This window comes from Lissotriton vulgaris, chromosome 2_1 (genome assembly GCF_964263255.1).
Source record: "Lissotriton vulgaris chromosome 2_1, aLisVul1.2, whole genome shotgun sequence".
Classification (NCBI taxonomy): Eukaryota; Metazoa; Chordata; class Amphibia; order Caudata; family Salamandridae; genus Lissotriton; species Lissotriton vulgaris.
Genome location: NC_141687.1, coordinates 1,872,789,011 through 1,872,807,615, shown reverse-complemented (window position 1 = coordinate 1,872,807,615; position 18,605 = coordinate 1,872,789,011). Strand labels below are relative to the sequence as shown.

The 18,605-nt window shown below is 47.2% G+C and overlaps 1 protein-coding gene across 1 annotated transcript in view; it reads left to right on the top strand.

The window, feature by feature from the left end:
- LRRC28 (leucine rich repeat containing 28) overlaps positions 1-18,605 on the top strand; it is a 334,662-nt gene that overhangs the window by 125,977 nt on the left and 190,080 nt on the right. The window contains exon 4 of the mRNA XM_086958075.1: positions 1,493-1,530. Within this exon, the coding sequence (XP_086814201.1) occupies positions 1,493-1,530 (38 nt within the window). The remainder of the gene's footprint in view (positions 1-1,492; positions 1,531-18,605) is intronic.

Here is an 18,605-nt window from a genome sequence, read left to right as displayed (position 1 = left end):
CTTCTTTCTATGCGCCATGGTACGGTTAGGGAGGTCTGCATGTAGTGATAGTGAAAGGGGGATGCAACCTGAATGGAAAATGAACCCAGCGGCTGTTTAATGGCACAGAGAGTGAGACTAAATCCAGGAATGGACACACCGAAAACTCATGTCTCAGAATCCAAAGAATTACTGCACGAGGCGGCCCCCACTCCTTTTGGCATTAGCAGAAGGGACCTTTGGGATGTGGGTCTCATAATCCTTGGACATGTTCCTGCCACAAGCCCTGTTGTATAAACATCATCCAGCTGCATGCAGTGACAGATACCATGTTGTGGAACAATAGGACCTTCTGGCCGCAGGATGTGACTTTTTGCCTCTCTCCAATCTGCTTTTCGAGATAGGAAGAGGAAAGCCCCAGGGAAGAGACTAATGCTAGGAAATCAGCCTAATGCTCAGTTGTCTCATTTCTGGCCAGTCTTCAGCCTTCGCCCTTCTCTGCCTTCTGTCGTAGTTTGGTCTCCTTTATTTTCTTGTTGATTGCTAAAAATAATTAAGTGTAAGCCTATTTGCTTTTCAGTAAAGGTTGTGCACCTTTTATCCATCTTACTAGCGCATCGTTTATGCATTGTCTTGTGAGTGCAAGTTTCATACCGTTTTAAGTTTGCTTTTGTGTAAGACTTGTCTTATTATTATTTTTTGGAAGCACTGCTGGCCGTAACGTCGGTACTACCCCAAAAACCGCTTAAAACAGCTTGACACTTCACTTCGCTTTGTTTTGCTTGCGTTTAGCTGCTCCCTTGCTAAAAAATGTTCATTTGCTGCGTAAAAAAGCTGTTTTTAGGCTGCACTGGTCTAAACTTCCACTCCATAAAAGCATGGTTATACAAGAGTGGCCAGACTCCACCAATTTATTAAACACAATGTATGTATATTAGACGCCATGTCTCGCATAAAATAATAGAATTTCGCCCTATTTTTTGCTTTCTTGCGAGTGTGTTACTGAAGCACTGTCCCGATTCACCAACCACGTGCGCACCAAAATGCTACTTGGTGCACAGAGGGCGCGGTTCTCGTTTCCCTTTCATAGAGTGCCCTTTCACGCTCCTAAAACTGCATAGTGTATTACATGGGAGTATAACTACTGCCAGTCAGAGCAGGGATTTGGGTGCTGTAAGACAGGATGCTTTAAAAAACAGATGCACACATATGAACCTGTGAATTTGTGGATATTTGGATATTTCAGCAAGGCACATTCCAAGCACGTGGAAGGTAGTATTTGTTCCTATCGAGTGCGGGAGTAAATCTGTATTCGCTGGCGGGGGAGAGCAGGGGGGTGCAGTAACATGGAAACGTCACTTTTATAACATCCAGTGTTTACTATTGACGACCGGTGCTCTAACCGGTACTGCATCCGAGAGTGCAAAGTATCAAGAATAAAAATGTATTAAATTATTAAGGTGCACAAGTCTCATGAGTAACAGCCGCTGCTTTTATACTTCTCTTTTCCCAGGTACCTTCATTCAAACAACATCGTTTATGTGCCCGAAGGTAAGCAGTTTCATTTTTGCGCTGTTAAAGGCTTGTACCGTCACCGGTTCTATTTAGAATGTCCTTCCTTACTTGAAAGAGTGCCTAATGCAGTGACTAGATCTCCAGATGTTGAATCTTCTTCACTTCTGCTTGTCAGTGAATTAAAGAAATGAGGAAACATTTTGCCTTTTTTGTTTGCTGGTCTTTAAATCCAATTTCAGATTTTTAACCAAACCTGGTGAACGGGGTGAAAAGCCTAAATGTTGCTCTTATTGAGCCAACCAAGAGCACTGGAAGGAAGAGTGCTATTGAAGAAGGGAAGCTGCAGTCCAGAAGTTGATCACGGGGAGCCATGAAGTGCATGTGATGTGATGTGCGTGGTAGACGTGGCTGTGAGATCGGTGTTAGAAGGTGATCTGGGAGTTTGAGCCCCGCAGAAGCTTGTGTGGCTCTAGTGGGGTACTGGAGGAAGAAGGCGGCTCAGTCTAGTGATGATGGGATTCATTGGGCCCAGAGAGAGCTCAACAGAAGCTCATGGTCCCTTGTGGATATGATCGGGATGGAGAGTTGCTTATGGATGTTGGAGATTTGTTGTACCCTATCACTGCAGCCTTTAAGAAATCCACAAGATTTACGCAGAGGAGGATTAGACCACTCTTTTCTTCTCCTCATCAGTCTGCGCTGGGCTTTTGTGATTTCTCACTTTCACGCATAGATCACACATACACAAACCACATACCGATCTGGGTACCCTCTTCTGAGTTCACCACAGAAGTATCGGTATGTGCACATTCAGAAGCTCCCAGCAGAGGAACACCCTTTGTTTTTCTGAAGGAGGGAGGCCTTTAAGACTGCCGAAGTGTCATTATTGGCTTTCTTTAAGGCACCGAATTTCCCTAGCCTCCTTTGAGGCTTTGCAGTCTGGTTCTGCTGTTGGTTGCTCTTTCACTCTACCTTAGACTTCCAGTAAATGTGATCTGTCGGATACTGCAGCGCAGCAGCAGGCTGGCTTCAATTGCCTGCAGGACTTTATCATACATTTTGCGATCCAGGCGGCCACATACATGCAAGTAGGCTGATGATGCATACGAGAGGCAGAGGTCCAGGAGTGCTCCCCGATTTTCTACCAAGCATGGTTGTACCAGTCAATGTGCACACTCCGACCCATTCGGTTTCCAGACTCAGTTCTGTTTTGATTTGTAGCGAGTCGAGGTGTGGTGAATACGCATTTCCCCAGCAACAAGGTAGTGGCAAAGTTCAATATCTATAGTTTGGAATTAATATTAATGAATCTCATTTGATACTGATTAACCTCCGTGGTGGATCCTGAGAGGCAGGAACTTATTGATGTGGTAAGTATAATTTTTGGACACATTAACTTGAGGTTCATCAGAGCCAGGCATTTTACTTAGACCATGCATATCTTGCATTCCTTCCCTCCATGTGTGCTAAGTTTCATCTGGGAATGCTTCACTTGGCAAATGGTCACAGCACTTGGAGTAAATCATATCCCAACATTTGAGTAATAAGCCAAAGGTGACCTCTTTTTTCCCCATTTTATTCGAGTTAATGGAATAGAGGGTTTCTCTCTTTCTTCGGAAATCCTATAAAAGAGTAGAGGGTGAAGACATGCAGAAGTGTACATCTAACCATCTATCCCTGTGCAGTTTGCAGCTACTGCAGCTGCACAGTGCTTAATTTGAACCGATGGTTTTCGGTGCTACGCACCAGCACTTAATTGTCTATACTGGCACTTATGTCAGTCTGTTTGTCTAATTTAGAGAGAAGCACAAAACAGTTGTTTATTAATTATTGATTTAAAAGTGACTAATACCTCCCACTCGGGCCAATCTTAATATTTTGGGTCCGGAATAGTCTGAATTCTCAAACTTGTAGGATTGTGAGGGTTAGTCGTTGAGTTGGTGCGGTCAGTGTCAGCGGTGCCAGAGGCAATGGATGGGGCAAACCGCAGTGGCCAGCTGACGAGAACCCTGGCACTTACTGTTTTACCACTTATGCACTGAAACATGTAGAAACTATGCCTGGAAACAATAATTGAGAATGTAGTACTTTTTAGGGCATTTTTAGTATTTTGGAAATTGTACCACATTTCAAATAATCCTAGTTAAGGAGGTTCAATATATTTTGAACATATTATTAGCCTTTTGAACAGATGAACTCTGCCCTCTCCCTGGGTTAATGTCATTTTAAAAATAATACATGCGATTAATTGTATTGCGTAAAAATTGCCTCTGAGTCAGCCTTCTTTATTGGCTTGATCGAGTGTCCGTGAAGTGTCGGGTCTACATCAAGAAGGCATACATATAGAGTGGGAATGGGTCTAACCTCTAGGCACTTGTTTGCTTGGGATTGTCAATCTTATCTTGGATCAGCTCACACAACATGCCCTTGGTAATTATATTGTCAAATATGTTGAGTGATGGCATTGTACACTGAGGTATAGGATTTGATTGAGCAGCATGGGTGTGCGAATGCCGCGGCAGGAATGAATGTTTTATAATTTGTTAATCTTTTACCGTGTTGGAGTTAGAAAAAGTTATTGTGGAAGCATTGTCAAGCTTTGGTAAAGCCAATAGGTCTCACCTTTGGTTCCTGTTGGCTTTACCAATATTATAACCATGCTTTCCAGCATTCTTGAGGAACTGTAATATGACTAAACAAGGTAAAAAAGATTATGACGTGACCGGCTGCATCATTTTGAAGGCGTGTGCACCAAGCATGCATGTGCCTACAAAATGACAGTCACTTTTACATTTTTTTATTTCGTTTATTTACTGGACCGAAATGGATAAGTAAATTAAAAGAAAAAAATGAGTGCAAAAGAGATATATATTTTGTAAAAGCGGGTGAGGGAAGCACCATGCAGGCGTGATCACTAGTAGAGTCGAAGCCTAAGCATTATATTCATTCATTCATTTAGATGGTGTCTATTATAGGGGTTCATTGAGGACAAACCTTTTTTTTCTATGTTGAACTTAATTGAACTGAGAGCGGTATCTTCTTTATACCTTTTCTGTGTCGGGGATATCGCTCGGATACATATATGTGGTGTTGTTTTTCACATAACTTGTCACAGCATTTTGCGCTCTACCTTAAAATGAATAATTTTGCAAAGTTATCATAAGTTGATGCATGTGTGTACCTTTATGTTAACAGAACAGAATGTATAACACTATAAACTCTTATGAAACTTTTTGTAGTGTCTATGTGGATGGAGCTATTGGCTTTAGCACAGTGATGATGATCACATACCTCTATTCCAAATACTTGTTACTGAGGATGCTACGCTGTTGCATGTCGTCTATGTTGTGCCTATTCCTTTCTAGAGAGTTGGTTCATTGGATCCTACGATTGGTTAACAAATACCAAATCAAGTATTAACAAGAGGATTCCATTTCATTGCCAGACAAATTGACGACTCAAAGTTTTAAAATGTTTGGTTAAATGTTCATACCTCACATTTGTGGAAAAAGCACGTTGGTTCATGCTCTGGGCCGCTCTGTCGACGGGTTTTGACTTGCGTTGACGTGTAAGATATTCAAAAATAGTTTTAAAGCTTGCAGATAGGTTTCCAGTGCCCTATTGATAACAATTCTTATGGTTACAACCGTCCCATTATTGCAATTTAAGTAATATATGGAAACCCCATTGGATCTAATTGGCCCAGGTGGGAGAAGAAAGAAAGAGGAGCATTTTTTCAAGACATCCTATATACGATTCTAAATACCAGACAGAGAAAAGTTGATGACTGAAAATTCCCGCTGTTGTGAATGAATTATTCCAGAAATCCCTATATATATGATTTACATAACAGACAGAGAAAAGCCAGTGACTGTGAATTCCAGCTGTTATGATTGAGAATATTACAAAACTTAATTCACAGGCACCTCAGTAGAAAAGCAGTGTAAATCGCTATGTCTATCCAGTGTACTATAGCAACAAACATCGAAGATATAATTAATGCTGTTGTGAAGCTAGATATTTAAAATGTGCCAGAAACAACACTATAATAAGTGCTAATCTGTCGGGTAAAAAGTAAGCTGAGTTCAAAATTGTGAGGGAATGTTAACACAATCGGAACATTTAGAATGGATCATTGTAAAATTCGAATAGACGTAAATTGCATCTCCAGACATGTCAGCGAAACATGGTAGGTGAGAGCTGAACCACTGCCTCCATCACCGTTTCTGTCGTTAGTTAATGTTAATGTTAATGTTAAATTGGTCTTCTATAGCGCACGGCTACTCCAAAGGAGTGTCCCAGCGCTTTTTATTAGTGACCAGAAAAGACAGACAACACACAACAAAGATAGGTTCATTACAGAGGACTAAGGGGATCCAGCACTATAGAGAGAGCGCCCTAGCGGGCAAAAAGCCATGTCTTAAGGCCCTTCCTAAAAGCCAGCGGATTAGATGTACTGCGTAGTCAAAGGGAGAGAGTTCCAGAGTTGCGGAGCTCGCAGCCTAAAAGAGCGGCTTCCAATGCGGGCCTTTTTTACTCGGGGAACCACAGCCAGGAACAGGGACTCCGATCTCAAAGATCGGGCCGGATGGTAAAAGGCGAGCCTCCTTTGGAGATATTGAGCTCCCGAAGCGTACAGAGCCTTGTGGGCCAGTGTCAGAGCCTTAAACACTATCCGCTTCCGGATAGGCAGCCAATGGAGCGACTGCAATAGGCTAGAGACTCTGGCCCGCCTGTGGAGGCCAAATATGGCCCGTGCCTCCGTGTTCTGGACCACCTGCAAGCGTTGCAGGAGATACTCCGGCAGGCCAAGATATAGTATGTTGGAATAATCTAATCTTGAGCCGATTAAGGCCTGAACCGTAGTTCACCTATGTTCTTCGGAGAGCAGAGGGAAGAACTTCCTGAGCATCCTGAGGATGCCAAAGCATGTTCCCGTGAGAGCCAGAACCTGGGATCTAAGCGTCAGCCCGTTGTCAACCTTAACTCCCAGGTTCTTTGCTAACTGGGACGCGTGCGCTGGAGGGAACATGTCGGCAAGCCACCATCCATGCCAATCTGGGTCAGATGGGCAGTCGAAGAAGAGTATCTCAGATTTATCTGAGTTGCACTTGAGGCTGTTGAGCTGGAACCATTTAAAAACAGCCCCAAGGCACTCACGGATACTCACTCCATCAAAATCTTCTCCCTTCCGGCAAGTAAAGAGGAGCTGGGAATCGTCGGCATAGCATACAATCTGGGCCCCAAAAGACTCCGCCAATGTCGCCAAAGGGGTCATAAAGATGTTAAAGAGAGTCGGGCTCAATACGGAGTCCTGAGGTAAATGGGAATTAGCCTTGGCATGCAGGATGCAATCCCCCTGCAAAAAAACGATGGATTTAGGCCCAGATCTCTGTACTGGGGTGAATGTATGATATTGCTCCGCATTCTGCCCATCAACTGTTGTTTTGCATTTGTCACCCTGAGTGGGATGGGTATGCTCAGACGTGAGTCCCATGCTCTCCACACCACTGGAGTCAAGCTATCCTGGCTGAAGACGGCTGATAGCCAGAAACCGGTCCTAGGATGCTTGATTCCGGTCCAGGAAAGACATGGCTTGGCAGTTCGGGCTGGACTGTTCCCATGAGGCACAGGGTCAAGGCTGATTTGCATATGGCCATGTCTGAACTGGGGTGGTGTGGAGTGCAAAAAAACGATGGATTTAGGCCCAGATCTCTGTACTGGGGTGAATGTATGATATTGCTCTGCATTCTGTCCATCAACTGTTGTTTTGCATTTGTCACCCCGAGTGGCTGCCTTTTATCACCTACAATAACCTGTGCACTGATCTATTCCTTTACTCGTGCCCAAGAGAGGAATGAGGGAGCGAATTAGTATCCTGTTCAAAAAACGTTTTGTTAGGTTTGTTCAACAGTGGTGACCCTCATCCACCACTTCTAACAGTAAGTCAATCTGTTTGTAAGTTTTCAAATATTCTTCATTATTCCTATGACTTTTCCCTATTGTTTCTTCTTCTGTGTTTCCAGGTCTTTCTCTGCATGTATTGCTTTTTACCCTTTTCCTTTTTAGTGGAACTGAGTACACAATAAAGTATTGTTTATGAAGGTGTAGGCCTAAATAATAAAACGGCAATGTAAAAACTGATATTTGACTGGCCCCTGCTGCACAACTCTAGAAGGAAAGCTGAGGGAAAATATAATTTCAGTTGAAACAAATGGGAAGGTTGTCTGCTGTGACCACTATCTTGGTTCAAGGGCATCTTGGTGCTAGGACTAAGGTCAGATAAAGGCTAACACAACTGTGGTCTTCTGCCAGCCTACAAAACTAACAAAAAATATGTTTTTTGAGGGATTTCTAGAATCCAGCAGTTAGCGATTTGGTGCAGGGAGAGGGGTGACTGCATTTCAATGAGTGTGGGGGGGGGGGGGGCACGTAAAATACCCATCCCTCCTGCCACAACGATGACACTAAAATCGAGGGACAGCCTATAGAATGTAAGACTCAAAGCAGAGAGACTGTGTTGCGGGACATATGGAAGGAGACGACTCATCATTTTCCATAAAAAGCCTGATCTGTTGAGCGCAAGGTTTTCCAAAGGGTTGCGACTTAAAAGACAGGCAATTTTTTTTCTTCGTTACTCAGATGTGATCATATTTGTGAAATTCAAATGCTAATTGTGAAGTTCTGCATTAGCAAGATTTTGTATCAGATTCCGTTTTCTGATGATGCAGGAAACAAACCCCAGATAACAAACATTTCTGTAGTCCAGCTTGGACAAGCTACACACCTTTTGTCTCTGTAGCACAAGACTCTTGGGAAATGAAAATGAATGGTAGTATCTTCATGAGGAGCCAGAGATGCAAAAGGTGCACTTATTATTAGTAGGTTATAAGGCTGCATTTAAGGACTTTCTTTTCTTGTGATTAATGCCTCTATCTTGCTTGTATTCACATTCAAATGGTTGATAATCATCCAGGACTGGATGGCAGAGAAGTAGAGGAGTAAAATGCTCGAGTAAGACCAGTGGTCGAATGTTGTCTTTCAGCATGGAAATTCGATGACCGGTCTTCTAACAATGGCAAAGTGTTGTCTTGAAGGGTTATCCGCTTGCATTGTTTGGATAGTAAAGCTAATTTAGCTCATTGCAAGCAGAACTTTAATCTTCACAGTTGGTCTCTATAGATATGCTGCACATCTCTGAGTAAGACTTGTGTTAGGTGGGCTCAACTTGACTCTTGGCCAGTTGGGCTGCCTTTTTCAGTGAGGGTGAAGCAGCAGTTCTGCCGTGTGGAGCGAGTATTAGCTAACATTTTCACAAGTGTCTAGCAAGCACATCAATTGTATGAGTATTTAAAAGCAATCATAAACATTTGGTTTTAGGTAGGACTTAAGTCAAAGATGATCATGACACTAAAAAGATAACTTATTTAAGGAGTCATTGTTTTCATTATTGTTTGATAATCACATTTTTCCATGCTATCGTAATGGAAAGTTTCAATTCTATTAAAGACATGGAGTCGAGGTTTACGTAGTTTTTTCTTCACTTTATTATTGACAGCAGCTATAATGGGAATATAATAACAAACTTAATTCCCCATGAACCATTGAGAAAAGAAAAGAACACTGAGCCCAGCCAACCAGCCATCAGGATCTCCCTTTAACTTCCTGTGAAGACTCTCCTGCCACCTTTTTCTTCCTGGGCCAAAGCCGACAATCCTGGCCTTTCTTCCTGTTTAGATGAATCTGCTTCTACAGAAAACAGATGCACAATTATCATCCAGGAGCCCAGAGCTGAATAGATACCAGTAAAGAGTTGAACCTCATGCACTTGACAATAGCATTCAAATCAGGGTATCATTTACACTATTGACACATGCATATGCAGAATAAACGTTTTCATACTCGCATGTAACGATCATAAATCCATCCTTCTGGCCGGGTGGAAGAAATAACCATGAATTGTGCGGTGGTTTAATCCTTGCATTCGTATCCTTAATAAAATTGAAACTTTGCTTTACAATAGGTAGGATATTTTTCATTCTGTGTCTGGACCGGAAGCTAGGATTACGCTAGTTCAAAGCCTATCCAACACCAGTGCTGCAATGCGAGGGACTGGCGTAAAGTAGAATCCTTCAAACATTTTAATCCGACGACCAGTCTGTCGCATTGAGGATCTCCTCCAAGCGCATTCCCAAGGTAAACGCCTTGAACGCCATTGCACCTGTAACAGATTGTGCACCAGACATCTTAGTGTCAATGCCAGATTCATGTATAGCCCATCTGACCCATTTAATGATGGTAGTGGAGGAGACTGCCTTGTGGGGCTTGCTAAGGACACTGACCAATCGGCTTTACCCTGGGGGCGAGGAGTGGGGTGGGGAGAAGAAGCGAACGTCCTCATTCAGTCTTGTAGGCCTTATCACTACAAACCACGCACAGTTTTGGAGAGTCTGGGAAAACATGGCATGACACAATACAGGAATTGCATTTTGTTCTTCTGGATGCATGGAAAGTAACCCCCTCTGGGGTGAATGCTCTACCTGTTATGTCCAGAGCTCTGACATTAGACACTTTCCTACTGGACAGTAGGCACAGCAGTCTAGCTAGTTTAGCTGGCATCTCCTTCCTGGAGAGATTTTTATTAGAGGGCCTGAAGAGAAAGAGATTGAGGACTTTATAAACATCCCAAAGAGCGGAATACCTCAGTTCCAGAGGAATTTTTGGACCAGAGGGTGTTCGCCCACTGGCTGATCCCTGATTTGGGAATGTCCTGCCGAGATCACTGACTGGAAGGTGTTGATGGACCTATATGCCATGCTGTCCGAGGCAAGGGAGGCCAGGAAATTCAGGATTTGGGCTACATCTGCCCCACGGGTCCAGGAGTCTGTGGTGACACCAACCCAACCATCTAGACCATGGCAATCTGTAATGAATTATTTTGCTGTCCGCCTAGGCTTTGGAGAGGAGTGACACAGCTGGTCGCTAAAGGCCTGGGACTTTCCAGCATTCCCTGTAATCCTCCACGCCATAAGATGTAGCATGCCTTCCAAAACCAGACAGTGAAGATTTCCTGGGGATCCCAGAAGAGACTTGGACACTGTGGTAGGCTGGTTGGAGAATCCCAAGAAAGTTCCATCAGAACTGGATACCACACTTGAGATCTCCACATTGGGTTCACTGCCACCAAGTCTGCTTGCTGTCACCACAGTTCCACGTATAACAGTATTATCATTGCAAACAGAGGAAAAGCATAAACCTCTTCCATCCGCTAATCCTGTAGGAAGACTTCCGTGGCCACTGCATTGAAGTCGGGTGTCCAGCTGAAGTACCTGACCAGTTGATAGTCCAGGAGCGATGAAATTAAAAATTAAATGGAAAAAGAAATTTGTAAAGCACGGCTACTGTTCGAGGGCATATAAGCACCTGTCTAAAATAGGTAAACTGCATAGAAGGAGACTGAGATTAAATATTGAGTAGCCATGTTTTGAGTGCCTTCCTGACAACTAGCAGATTGATACTCACTTTCAGATTGTGAGGGAGAGTGTTGCACAGTCCGGTGGTGCCCACCACAAAGCCTCTTCCGACCCAGTTGGTTTTCCTGAATTTTGGCACTATAAGATTGTGTTCTGATGCGGACCGAAGCAAACTTAATGGAACGTACCATTGTAAGCAATTCCTAAGGTATTCAGGGCTATTACCATGAAGACATTTAAAAGCATCTCGCAATGCTTTAAAATCTATACGCTTCTTCACTGGAAACCAATGTAGATATCGGAGTGCAGAAGATTTGTATTTTGGGGTACGTAAGAGAAGGCGTGCAACCGCATTCTGCACATTCTGAATTTTGGTCAAGGATTTCTTCCTGATGTTGACAAACAAAGCATTGCAGTAGTCAACCCTTGAAAGTACCAAGGCAGACATCACCGTTTTTTTTAAGCTAGGGAGAGATAAAAGGAAATATTTTGCTGAGAAGTTTTGATGTGAAAAAAGAGGCCGATGTGACCCGCATTAACATGTCCCTCGAAAGACGGGTCATTATAAAAAACGACTCCAAGATTCCTTACTTTGTCAACTGGAGTGCGTAAGGATCCTAGTTCCTGTGGCCACTTGGTAGGGGACCATAAGGTGGTGTTTTTCCCAAAGAGTATGACCTCAGTTTTGCTGGAATTAATCTTTTACCAGTTTGAGGCCATCCACTTTCCCACCTGAAGCATGCAATCCTGAAAGCGAAAGGCAGTTTCATCATAGTTGCTAGCTACCGATATAACAATTTAGGTGTCCTCTACAAGAGGAGGAAAGAGGTTTACCGTGAACGGGCCCCACCTGACCATGAGTTCTTGGAAAACTGGAGGGTTCAATCTCCATAGACTCTCATCCTGCCGGTGCCTGGATTGCCAGTCCGCTACCTGATTGTCCTTCCCTGGGAAGTGTTTCGGCGCCACCAAAATGTGATTCTCGAGGCAGTGGTCCCAGAAACTCTGCACCAGGTCAGAGAGCGATCGGGATCTCATGCCTCCCAGGTGATTGATATATTGGACCACTGCCACAGTGGTTGTCTTCAGAAGGATTCAGCAATGAGTTTTCTCCTTCGTCCAGCTCTTTACCATTAATGAGCCTGCCATCAGTTCCAGGCAGTTGACATGAAGGGATTTATCGGCTGAGGATAATTTTCCTCTGGTGGAAAATTACCCACATCGCATCCCTCAACCTGTGCTGCTGGCATCGGATTCGGTAATCTGATCCGGTTGGGAGCCGAAGATGAGCAACCCATTCCATGGTTGTGTGTGGAAAATCCACCACCTCATCTCCTCTCTGGCTTTGTCTGATAAGCGGACTGTCTGAGAGCAGGTAAGTACCTGTCAAAGGTGAAAAGCCTTCAGAAGTTGTAGTGCCCAGTAGTGTAGTGGTCCCGGGAAGATGGCTTGTATGGAAGACGATAAGAGCTCCACTATCCTCGCAATGTGCCTTAGGGAGGTGGACAGTTTTTCCACAGTTTGGCCCAATTCGTGTTTGATCTTGGTCAATTTTTGAGAGGGAAGACCCAAGGTGGCCTTGACGAAGTCCACTATGAACCCCAGGAAGACGATAGATTGAGCCGGCGACATTAATGACTTGTTCCTGTTGATGATGAAACCTAGAAATCCCAATAGGGCGACAGCTATGTGCAACTGTTCCAACTGTGTCCTCAGGCATTGGTACAAGAGTTGAATGTCATACAGGTATATTTTGAGGCGCATGCCACTGAGATGTTCCACCATTGGCTTCAAGATCTTGGTAAAGCACCACAGTGCCAATGTGAACCTGAAAGGAGGAGTCATAAATTCAAAGGTCTGGAGTTGTCACTGAAACTGCAGGAAACAACGTTGTGGAGGGTGGACCGGGATTGTAAGGTACACGTCCTTTAGGTCCAGGCACCTCATCCAGTCCCTGGGTCTTAGAGGGTCCCGTAGGAGGTGGATACCCTTCATTTTGAAGTGGCGAAAGACCAGTCACTCGTAAACTCCCTGGGGTTAATTTTGGGGCATTGTCCTCGTCCCTCTTTTCCAGTAGGACGAGATTGCTGAGGAATCTGATGCGGTCAGGGAAAATCCGGGCTATGACCCCTTTCGAGAGAAGATATTTGATTTCGGCGTCCACGAGGGCGGCATCTGATTCTGAGACGGAAAGGGGAGAGGGGAAGGTTGGTGCGGTAATCTGTAGAGTTCTTTTCAAAAACGTTTCAAGGGCCTAAAATTACGATGTAATGGTCTCCCAGTTGTGAGCAAAATCTGCCAGTTTGCTTACCAGCTATACTTGTGAGAAGGGTTGTACACCAAATTGAGGAGTTGTGGCTGCTCCCACCCCTGGAGATCCCTCTGGAACCTTGTTGGTGGGGTTGGCCTTTGGTGGGGTAGAAGCTTCTTAATCTGGCAGGGTCCTTGTTGGAAGGCGGTGACCCCAGGGGTCGAGTAGACTCTCCTAACCCCCTGGAACCTCCTCTCCCACAATTACTGCAGAGTCTTATCGAAGGGGGAGTCCCCACCGGGGAGGACTGATCGTACACACCGTCGACACACCACACTTATGAGCGGACACCACACCGTGATTCTTTATCAAGAAAAGACTTTATCAAGGTCGAAATAAAGAGCGATACACAGCGATCGAGGGATCGCGAAAGTCTCGTAACAAAGGGTCGGGGAAGCGGGACAGTCTCAGGAGGCCAGCTGGCACGCCACGTACCCGGCGCACAGTTCTCAATCCTCGAACCGGGGGGTACGGGGGCTGGCGATGGGACTTGCTGTCCTACTCACTTCTGGTTCAAGCTGTTCGTGAGGGTAGCATCGATGGTCCAGCCGGACCAGAGAGTTCGTCAAGCCGCGACGAGGTCAGCAGGGCTTGGGTGGGAGTACTCCGTCGTACTCGTAAGTAGAAGGGGCCGCAACAGCGTCAGCAGGGCTCCGATGTTCCAGTCTTGTGCTTCAAGAGGGAGCCGCGACAGCGTCAGCAGGGCCCCGATGGTTCAGTTCCGTTGGTTCTAGGATGAGCCGCAACGGCGTCAGCAGGGCTCGGTGGGTCAGAGTCTGTTTCTCCTCGAAGTCAGCCGCGATCAGATCAGCAGGGCTTTCTTGTCCAAGATACAACTACCGACTGGATAGAAGGCAGGCTGTCTTATAGTACTGGAGTTCTTTGATGTCCGGACCCTCAGAGGCAGGAGGCCGGAGGTCCGAGGGCCAGGCGCCTGATTGTCTGGGCGGTTGGTTCTTTGATGCTTTGGACCATGCGCCCATGGAATCCCAGACGCCCATCAGGGCCTGGAGCCAGCTCACTAGGAGGCCCAAGGTGCCATCGAAACCAGCCCCCAGGGATAGTTCAGAGGTGTGAGGGAAACCAGTTCCTCGGAAGGGGGCCGGAGGTGTGATGGAAGTCTTGGTTTCGGGTACTTGGGGAGTCGTTCAGCCCCCGGGTGGAGCTGGGCGCGCCGGACGCGCAGGCTTAGCGGCAGTCAGGAGCGGCCCAGGCTGCCGAAAGGAAAGAAGGCGGCCGGACGGGGTGGCCAAAACATGGAGTCTGATGGTCACGTGCACGGGTTGCAGGCACGCGGTCTGGGGATCGTCTCGGGTCCAGTGTAGGAGTGTCATGTACAGTTCTGGGTGGACGGGAATCAGTTACACCCGTAGATCTGGGGCTGCGGAGATCAGCGAGGAACACGCCACGAGGCCTGGTCCAACATGCGTCCCCTCCAGCTGAAAGACGAGGAGAACTACCCATCCTCTTGGAGGTTCTCCTCGCTGAGGCGGAAGAAGCGGGACAGGCCGTCGGCGTTGGCGTGGTCGGCACCAGGCCTGTGTTCCACAATAAAATCCATCCCTTGGAGGGAGATGGACCAGCGTAGCAGTTTAGGGTTCTCTCCTCTCATTTGCATGAGCCACCGGAGAGGACGGTGGTCGGTCTGGACCCGGAAGTGGGTCCCAAACAGGTAGGGCCTCAGTTTCTTCAAGGCCCAGACTACTGCGAAGGCCTCTCGCTCGATGGTGCTCCATCTCTGCTCCCGGGGTAGTAGCCTCCGGCTGATAAAGGCTACCGGATGATCAATCCCCTTGTCGTCCACTTGGGTGAGCACGGCCCCGATGCCGTGTTCGGAGGCGTCGGTTTGAACCACGAACTCTCGAGAGTAGTCAGGGGCCTGTAGGACTGGAGCGGTGCACATGGCTTGTTTCAAGTCTTCGAAGGCCTTCTGACAGGCGGGGGTCCAGGTAACCTTCTTGGGGTTGGCCTTGGCTGTCAACTCGGTGAGGGGGCCTACAATACTCCCGTATCCTTTGATGAATCTACGGTAGTACCCTGTGAGACCTAGGAAAGCCCGCACCTCGGTCTGGGTTGTGGGGGTCTCCTGTCCCTCAGGCTGAGTGGTCGCTCCCCAGTGTCCCCTCGTGACACTCGGTATCGTTGTGCTGCTTTTTGCTCTTTAAAACTGCCTACTTTCAATTGCCTGCTGTGTGCCTGCTTGCCGAGTTGATCTATTTGCACTTTAATTAATTATTGCAGCCGCTTTCACTGTTTGTGCGCGTCTTGACTAGCGCGACGCTGTGCCCCCCCCCCTCCGCCTCCATTTTGTTGTGATTGTGATCCCTGGAGCCCGCCCCGCCTCCCAGCTGAGCCGCCCTCCCACTGACCAGATCAGCGCTCCAGTACCTGAGAGCGCCGTGACTCGCTCCTGTCCCTCAGGCTGAGTGGTCGCTCCCCAGTGTCCCCTCGTGACACTCGGTATCGTTGTGCTGCTTTTTGCTCTTTAAAACTGCCTACTTTCAATTGCCTGCTGTGTGCCTGCTTGCCGAGTTGATCTATTTGCACTTTAATTAATTATTGCAGCCGCTTTTACTGTTTGTGCGCGTCTTGACTAGCGCGACGCTGTGCCCCCCCCTCCGCCTCCATTTTGTTGTGATTGTGATCCCTGGAGCCCGCCCCGCCTCCCAGCTGGGCCGCCCTCCCACTGACCAGATCAGCGCTCCAGTACCTGAGAGCGCCGTGACTCGCTCCTGTCCCTCAGGCTGAGTGGTCGCTCCCCAGTGTCCCCTCGTGACACTCGGTATCGTTGTGCTGCTTTTTGCTCTTTAAAACTGCCTACTTTCAATTGCCTGCTGTGTGCCTGCTTGCCGAGTTGATCTATTTGCACTTTAATTAATTATTGCAGCCGCTTTCACTGTTTGTGCGCGTCTTGACTAGCGCGACGCTGTGCCCCCCCCTCCGCCTCCATTTTGTTGTGATTGTGATCCCTGGAGCCCGCCCCGCCTCCCAGCTGAGCCGCCCTCCCACTGACCAGATCAGCGCTCCAGTACCTGAGAGCGCCGTGACTCGCTCCTGTCCCTCAGGCTGAGTGGTCGCTCCCCAGTGTCCCCTCGTGACACTCGGTATCGTTGTGCTGCTTTTTGCTCTTTAAAACTGCCTACTTTCAATTGCCTGCTGTGTGCCTGCTTGCCGAGTTGATCTATTTGCACTTTAATTATTGCAGCCGCTTTCACTGTTTGTGCGCGTCTTGACTAGCGCGACGCTGTGCCCCCCCCCGCCTCCATTTTCTTGTGATTGTGATCCCTGGAGCCCGCCCCGCCTCCCAGCTGAGCCGCCCTCGCCCCTCCCCCTCCACTATCCATATATGACAGGAGTTCCCGCGCGCAGCGTTTACGCGCAGCGACCGTGCCCAATCCGCGCCGAAGGTGCGCCAAAGGTAAGCCCGTCTTCGCCCGTCCACGCCTGGACCGCGCCCAGCGCCAGTCCCCCTGCCCCTCGGCCTGCCCAGCCCTCCCGCATTACCTTCGATGCCGCCACCCTCCTAGCCCTTAACCCCGGTCGCGCCCCCAACTGCGTCCAAGCCGCTCCTGGACACACCCATGGACCTTTCTCCTGCTACTCCTGCAAATTCATCGGCAGCGACAACATCTTCGCTACAACCACACCACAGATTCCTGACCCCAACCACCTACAGTGCATCCTTCTCAACACCCGCTCGGTCCACAGACACGCCATTGACCTATGGAATCTACTAGACACCATCTCTCCGGACGTCGCCTTCCTAACAGAAACATGGATGAACGCTTCCTCCGCCCCAGACATCATTATTGCCATCCCTGAAGACTATAAGATCACACGCAAGGACCGTACCGGCCACACAGGAGGAGGAATCGCTATCGTCCATAAGAAATCAATCCGCATCTCAACCAGCTCTGACGCCAACCTCGCCAACTCCGAACACCTTCACTTCCAGATCCACATCGACCCCAAGACCATACTCAGAGGCACCCTCCTCTACAGACCACCAGGACCCCGCGCAAAATTTAGTGAAGACATCACGGACTTCATCACTCCTCACGCGCTCCCCTCCAAAGACTACATCCTTCTGGGAGACCTCAACTTTCACCTTGAAAAGATCAACGACCGCAACACCACCACCCTCTTGGACAACCTCGGACTTAAACAACTAGTCCCTTCCCCCACCCACATCGCAGGTCACACACTCGACCCCATCTTCACCTCCAGCAATCATGTCTCCTTCAGCCACACTACGGATCTCCTCTGGACTGACCACAGCTGCGTTCACTTCACCTACAACAAGCCAAAACCCATCAACCACCTCCAACCAACTCTGCAAAGAAACTGGAACAAAATCACCACCGACCAGATCTCCTCATCGCTCCTTCTAAACACCCCAGCCCACTCTTCTAACCCAGACCAAGCCGCCGCCAACTTCACCCTATGGTTATCCAACACCGCCGACACCTTAGCACCATTGAAAAAAACGTCAAAGCAAACCTGGCAACAAGAAGGCCTCATGGTTCAACGATGATCTTAAGAAGTCCCAGAAACACTGCCGCTCCCTTGAAAAGGCCTGGAAAAAAGACCCAACCACTAGCACCAAGGACGCCTTCAAAAACGCCACCCGCACTCACCACCAACTTATCCGAAAGGCCAAGAAAACAGCATTCAAGGATCGATGTCAGGACTCCAAGCATTACCTGATATGTATATTCTTGACTCTCACTTGCGCAGGAGCAGAGATGGATTCTGACTCGGGAACTAGATGCTTATACCCAAATCCCAAGAGACGATGCCGGCAGGTCAGTAGAACCTCCCTGCATCATCCTCCGGGAAGGGGGTGTGGATAAAATAATAAACAGAGAAGAGACTGGTCCGGAAAGTTTCTTCAGACAACTTCCTTCTGGGTGTCTGCGAGTTAGAAACCTGAAATAGGAGCACACCATTAGTTTCCCTACTCTCCTATCCTGACTCTGGTATTCACAGGTTCTTATGTTAACTCACTTTACTATTTCTGGACCTTGCTTCTCTTCTTAAGGATTATTGTGCTTGTCTCGTCTAGTCAGTTGTTACTGCATAGGAAGACAAGAACGAATGGGTTAGATACCTACTAATACTATTCTATTGTTAAACTAGGAGTATTATCTTCTAGCGCATACTTACTTCACTAACTATCGATGACGCTGTATTTGGGGTTCTGTTAGGATGCTGTTATTAAGATGTCTCTCGACCAAGTCTTTTCCTATTGACAGTCTTATCTTATTTCTTCAGGTAACAGCTTCAAGGTTAAGCAAGTTCATGTAATCGATTCTTTCTTTGTTCAC